General features: G+C 37.9%; 1 protein-coding gene across 1 annotated transcript in view; it reads right to left on the minus strand.

Annotated features, from left to right (window-relative positions):
- Window positions 1–7,142, minus strand: part of LOC121739784 — a 32,036-nt gene extending 24,894 nt beyond the window's left edge. Inside the window, exon 1 of the mRNA XM_042132348.1 lies at window positions 6,784–7,142. Coding sequence (XP_041988282.1) covers window positions 6,784–7,125 — 342 coding nt within the window. The 5' untranslated portion in view covers window positions 7,126–7,142. The remainder of the gene's footprint in view (window positions 1–6,783) is intronic.
- Between the last annotated feature and the right edge of the window lie 399 nt (window positions 7,143–7,541).

The raw sequence follows: 7,541 nt of genomic DNA on the forward strand, positions 1-7,541 counted from the left end.
TCCACGCGGACGAAGTCGCGGGCAACAGCTAGTAAATAATAAATAAATAAAAAAACATTGTTCTATGCGATCACATTATTTCGCATTTAATTATTTTCTAAACATAATGGAATACAACAACACGTCCAAAGCAAATGTTATTTCTAGATATCAGTACTTTCATTTGACACTAATTTATAAATTGCCCAAATGTGCCCATACTCCTTTTTATTCATAAGCAGATGACGGATCTACGTCATTTGGTCGGACTGTGTCAAGATGTTAGCTGTGATCAGTCGATTGGGTTTGACATAACGCAACCAAATTATGCAGGTCCACCATCCACCATCATCAATTTCTCTAATAGTAGGTACAATGTTTCGCCGCTTATTGATTCTTGTCGGAGATAGTTTTGTAACAGAATGAATGGATGTCTTCATTCATTGTTATTTAAATGAAACCGCATTGTTCGTGAGATTACTCGACCGTCCGATTGAATCGTGTGTTTGATTCATGTGCTCTACTGGTGAACAATCGAAAAGGGGGTAATACTCCACTCGGGCTAACTTGTCGCTAGCGGTCATTGACTCCCTGTCAAAAACTTGTCATTTTCCATATAAACTGCGTTTGACAATGAAGTGTCAGATATTGCCAATCGTGGTTTTATATGGAAAATGACAAGTTTTGGACAGGGAGTCAATGACCGCTAGCGACAAGTTAGCCCGAGTGGAGTATAGTTTTAAATCAAGATTTGACACTTATAAATATTTCTTTAGGTTTCGAAAAATAATGTTGAAGTTGTTCAACTTCTACAGCTGATTTCAAAGAGTTCGGTATAGGTCTACCAGAATCTGATGGCAAATTTTGATAGCAGATTTTCAAAGAATATCCTTTGGATAAATTTTTATATTTCCATGTTTCACACACATAATAAACCGCTAAAGGAAAAAAAGGACCGAAATGTTTTATTCCAGTTACCCCGGTATTGCTAGTCAATTTATTTTCTCACTTTTTGCCATCAGATTACGTATCAGTTGTGACTTGTGTATGTGTCAAAAACTGCCGCACTCGGAGTGGAACATTGATTAGTGATCACTTAAAATATTATGTAATTACATAATTCAAAATGTTGACTGCCCCATACTAAATTATCAGTCAAATTCTTCATTAAATTGAAGGTTAAGAGGATACACCAGGGGCTAGAGAAATGAAAAAAAAGTACGTGTAATATTTATAGCTGTCTCCCTTACTTCAAGCCTATACCGCAAAACGCGATAGAGACAACTGCAGAAAATCCAGAAAATCAACGATTCGTTGTCCCCTGATTCCTTCTCCAAAACTTAACCGATTTAAGTACTTTTTTCATTAAAGATTAAAAAAAGGCTTGAGCTATGTTCCTATGTTTTGCTTTTTTGGTATAATCTAGCAAAATCTATTTTCTGGACGTTTGAACACAGCGGAAAATCTGGCCATTTTTTTGGGTTTTTGAACGTTCATATCTTATTTAATAATTAAATTATGAAAAAAAAGAAAACATAGGGACATTGTATTAGTGGCCGTAGATATTCAGGAAAAAAATTATAACTCTACTAGCATTATCCAGGGAGGAAACAGGGGACAACGTTTGTATGGAAAAAAGGGCGGTGTGGAATCCTCTTAATCATAATTAAATGTCTCTGAGTACATAATATTATAATCTCTGTCCCCCTTACTAATAAACGCTGCATAAGCTTTGAATAGTTATACAGTGTTTTGTCTTCTTCAATGCAATTAAAAATGTCACTTGTGTGACAGGAACAAAACACTGTATAACTATTCAAAGCTTATACAACGTTTATTAGTAAGGGGGTTAGTTATTAGTAAGGGGGTTAGTATATAGCCGCCTATTTGCTATGTTTCTTGCCTAATGTTGTTTTTAGGGTTCCGTAGCCAAATGGGCAAGAAACGGAACCCTTATAGATTCGTCATGTCTGTCTGTCTGTCGGTCTGTCTGTCCGTCCGTATGTCACAGCCACTTTCCTCCGAAACTATAAGAGTTATACTATTGAAAATTGGTAAGTAGATGTAGTCTGTAAACCGCATTAAGATTTTGATACAAAAATTGAGAAATTAATAAAAATTTTAGGGGTCCCCATAGGTACAACTACGTGTTATACCTATGGGGTTATACGTGTGCGGTATCTTTGGATAGGTCTTCAAAAATCATAATGAGGTTTCTCATATCATTTTTTTCTAACCTAGTTTGCGAGAGAGACTCTTCCAAAGTGGTAAAATGTGTGCCCCCCCCCTCTAACTTCTAAAGTAGGGGCAATTATATTTTAAACATTTTATAGAATTCTGTGAGGTTAATCAAGGGAAAACTTTTAGTGCTAGTATACAGTAAGTATAAGTACGGACTACGGTATTCCCATACTGTATTTTAAGAGGAGTCCACACCGCCCTTTTTTCCATACAAACGTTGTCCCCTGTTTCCTCCCTGGATAATGCTAGTAGAGTTATAATTTTTTTCCTGAATGTCTACGGCCACTAATACAATGTCTCTATGTTTTCTTTTTTTCATAATTTAATTATTAAATAAGATATGAACGTTCAAAAACCCAAAAAAATGGCCAGATTTTCCGCTGTGTTCAAACGTCCAGAAAATAGATTTGGCTAGATTATACCAAAAAAGCAAAACATAGGAACACAGTTCAAGCTTTTTTTTTAATCTTTAATGAAAAAAGTACTTAAATCGGTTAAGTTTTGGAGAAGGAATCAGGGGACAACGAATCGTTGATTTTCTGGATTTTCTGCAGTTGTCTCTATCGCGTTTTGCGGTATAGGCTTGAAGTAAGGGAGACAGCTATAGATATTACACGTACTTTTTTTTCATTTTCTAGCCCCTGGTGTATCCTCTTAATGAATTCGTTAAATTTACTTATGTATTTTCGCAAACGCTTATCGAGACCCAAATTTTAAGGTCATTAATTTAATGGCTTAGAACCCGTGGGTAAAACAGACCGGTGACACTCACAAGTCACAAAGTCGTAATCGTAAACCATCACTGCTGTGATACGCGATAATATTGTGGCGCAACTAAACGAATATTTGGTGTATTTTATTGTCGCAATACTTGGCAAAGTGCGCAAATTTTAGTTTATTGTTTTTGGATCCGCTTACAACGCCTGGTTAATTTTAACCGAACGATCAAAAGCAATGATTTACGAAGCGTTCACGGCGACATGCACACTCGGCCTTAAATTGACAAATGCTCGCTTTTATTCTTACTTTTTGGCTTTTATTATTTATATTATAAATATGCTGTGATTAATTACTTTTGTAAGATCAAAAAAATATAGTGGAACCAGGGCCCGATCCAGGGGGGCGAGCCGGGCATTTGCTCAGAGCGGGAAAATTTACCTACCTATCTTCCAACCTAACCATTATAACCATCCACGGTCCACCACCCAAGTTTGAGAATTTTAAATCTAAGGATATTGAAAATGTTCAAGTATTTTACTTAGATATCCCCCTGTCTTTACTCCCAAAAACTAGCCCATGACTCATTTGGTTTTCTATACTATGTAAAGGGCGGTGAAAATTATCTTTGCTCGGAGCGGCTAAATAGCTAGATCTCTGAGTGGAAAATAGCATAGGTAATGTAATTAAATATAGGTTGGTTTGACACCGATATATCTATACTTATTTTGAACACTGAACTCATATTATGTGTTGTGATCGCAACGACTGCATACAATATTATGTATTTTGAACTATTTCATATTAGTACGCGATTAATTGACGCCGTTAAGCAATTTTTTTCGCATGTCTATGATAGAGCAGTAACTTTGTCCACAGTAGGTACATACATGCCTAATAGTTTTAAGGTTAATTAGTTAAAGCGACATCGTCATAGCACATTGGACCAATTCAGAGAATTGGTCCAATGTGCTATAACCGATAAATCAATAAAGATTGAAGGCTCATAAATATTTTGCCGCACGAGAATATCTTTAATGCTTTCAGTGAAGTCGATATAACTTTTGTCCATGGCTTCTCTTGCGATTTGCGAGAAATAAGCAGCGCCCCCTACCACTGCGCAAAATGAAGTGTTAAAACCAAAATATTTTTTAGTCAGATCAATAAAAGTAAATTTCAACATACCAGAATAACCATATTTTCGAAACAGGTATGAGCTGCTCCCCCCTAGCTGAAATCCTGGGTACGCCCATGAAAACCTTCATAGTAGTATCCAATAGACTGTGGTAGTAACTATGTCATTAATCGAGACTCAAACTTTCTCAAAGTGCTTCCACCAAATTACATTCATTCATTCAAATTAATTTAGGGATTAAGGGTCTGTTTCACCACTTCCTGATAAGTGACGAAAAGGCTATCCACAAATTAACTTGACAGATCAAGTATGGAGAATCTGTCAAAAAGTTGTGAATTTTAAGTTTAAGCCTATTCGGTACTTTATCAGGAAGTGGTGAAATAGGCCCTTAGTGTCTAAACACACTATGTGGAATTTATCCGCGGCGGCGGAAATTCCGCATGATTACGTCAGCAATGTCAAATGTATATAACTCGACGGAATTTCGGCATAGTGTGTCATCGACCATCGGTAATTTAAATACATTGCAGGCGCAATCAAGCCGAACTTCCGCCGCGGAAATTCGGCATAGTGTGTTTAGAGTTTACACACTAAGAGCTATTTAAACTCACCGGGACGCCATCACGACGTAACCAGTGATATTACCATGTCACCTCTTCGTCGCTGCAAAGCGCTGTTTTTAAACTTAACTTTAAGAGGATACACCAGGGGCTAGAGAAATGAAAAAAAAAGTACGTGTAATATCTATAGCTGTCTCTCTTACCTCAAGCCCATACCGCAGAACGCGATAGAGACAACTGCAGAAAATCCAGAAAATCAACGATTCGTTGTCCCCTGATTCCTTCTCCAAAACTTAACCGATTTAAGTACTTTTTTCATTAAAGATTAAAAAAAGGCTTGAGCTGTGTTCCTATGTTTTGATTTTTTTTGTATAATCTAGCCAAATCTGTTTTCTAGACATTTGAACACAGCGAAAAATCTGGCCATTTTTTTGGGTTTTTGAACGTTCATATCTTATTTAATAATTAAATTATGAAAAAAAAAAGAAAACATAGGGACATCGTATTAGTGGCCGTAGATATTCAGGAAAAAATTATAACTTTACTAGCATTATCCAGGGAGGAAACAGGGGACAACGTTTGTATGGAAAAAAGGGCGGTGTGGACTCCTCTTCAGAAAAACACCGCAAAATCACTGGCTACGTCGCCTTGGCTTCCCGGTGAGATATAGCCCTGGGTTGATTCAGACCGCAACGCGACGCGTAGATGTATTTCTAAAATATGGATTTGACAGATTGACAAGACGTCTCCCGCAATTGAAATCTGTCAAATCCATACAAATTTATGCCGCGCCGCGCCTCGCCTCGCCTTTACCTGCATCTACGCGTCGCGTTGCGGCCTGAATCAACCCTTAGGCTAAGAATAACCAACAGACAGACATACTTTCGCATTGATTTTAATATAAGTAATAATGTTTTCTCTTCGCATATGCTCGCAAAAGCTCTCAACAGCTTTCTTAGCCTCTAAAGTATGATAGAGAAAAGGTTGTAACTTTATATTCGTAGAAGTTCATAAAGCTTATTAGCAATCGCACAAAGGACGTCGGTTTGCGGGAAACAAAAAAGCGGCGTGCGATTGATCACATCTGGTTTCCGTTGTTCGTTGCCGTGAGAACCGACACAGAGACCTTAGCAACTGTATCTACTAATTTAATATTGGTTCTTATTAACGTTATTGCTGATAAGAATTGATAGAAAAATGTAGTTTAATTTTCCATAGATAAAAAAGCCAAGAGTCCAGTCGTTTCATTTATAAAAAAAATTCAACATTTTTAATTAGGAAAATCTCTACATTTCATACGTGACGAACTCGATATGTACAGTTTGTTTATTTCACGATCATTATAGTTATACAAATATTATTTTATTGGTGAAATTGGTGGTATCCGCTATTTGAAGTAAAAGAGAATCCTACAGAAATCGTACATTTCCCATTCTTTACTCTACATAAATTTGTCTTAGAGCCTTTTCAATGGAAACAAGTAAACTCACTTCTTCTGCTTATAAGGCCTTTTTGGACTAGTAACATACTATTGTCTATTCTGTGCTAGTGATAAGAATATTAAAACTCGAAGTTATAACTTATAAACACTAAAAGCTCACAAATATGGGGAGAAATTCCTCAGCGCAATAAATCTACATTGCGTACTTTGTTTTATGAGCTTTTTGTTGCTAGTCTAAAGAGTACAATCTACTTAGCCATAGCTTTAAAAGCTTAGTATCTATTTAATGTATAATTCTGATAACAATGAACCTATTTATTTCTCGTTCTGTTAAATGTTTCTGAGGTTAGTATCTATATATTTTTAACCTGCTTAAATATTTTAGCTATATGTAACGTTTAAAACTTAAGAAAGCAGTGTCTTATCTTTCAGTTGGGTAATATTGTTTTAGCAAAATGTTATAAACTTTATAACTATGGACGATACAATCTTTTTAATGAAGCCAGAGAGTGTTTGAGAGTAAAAACTGCTTACAGCTACTAAGTATTCAAAGAGCTACGAAGCTCGTCATGTAGGGTAACAGCCCAACCACAATAAAACAGATGCTCACCGAGGATACGAAAGCCGGTTTGCTCGTTATTTGCACTTGAAATCACCGAATAGAGCATTTAAACCGCGGTAGGTGAACTTATTTATACCACTTCACTTACGTCATAATCGTCAGGGTAATCGTCCAGCTTGTCGCTCCTCTCTGCCTTCATCCGCTGCAGCTCCTGCATCACCCTCTGCAGCTCGTCGTCGCTCATGGTGGGCATCATCAGCTGCATAGCAGTCAAGAGCTCCTCGTCCTCATCTTCCGTCGGCTCCTGGTCCGGCACGAGCGAGTTGAGCCGGTCCAGCTTATCATAGAGGCTGTCTCTGGTGGGAGACAGCGTGAACCTCTCCAGCTTTTGGTAGAACTTCTCGAGCTGGTCTCCCAGGGTGGGGGGGTTGGTGACGAGCGCGGTGCGCGAGCGGTCCGTGAGCAGCACTAGCAGCAGCAGGCGCAACATGTCGGCGGCGCGGCGGGAACGCGACTGCCCACATGTCAGCCGGTGCCCGGTCGCCGCGCCGCGCCGCGCGCCGGTCGGGACGCTCGGGCGGGGTAAACGCGCGGTTCTCTGCCTTTGAATTAATTTACTTTTTGTTGCTTGGCTATTCTAAAGTAAATGAGTGGAGTATACAAATGTATGAAGTTAGAAATGTTAGAGGACTGATATAAATTTTACAACATTTATGATATTGATCTGGATCTAAGTAGTGAATTAATCCATACTAATATTATAAATGCGAAAGTATCTCTGTCTGTCTGTCTGTCTGTCTGTCTGTCTGTCTGTCTTGCTTTCACGCCAAAACTACTGAACCGATTGCAATGAAATTTTGTACACAGTTATTCTAGAGTCTGAGAAAGGACATAGGCTACATTTTG

The sequence above is a fragment of the Aricia agestis genome, chromosome 2 (genome assembly GCF_905147365.1).
Source record: "Aricia agestis chromosome 2, ilAriAges1.1, whole genome shotgun sequence".
Lineage (NCBI taxonomy): Eukaryota > Metazoa > Arthropoda > Insecta > Lepidoptera > Lycaenidae > Aricia > Aricia agestis.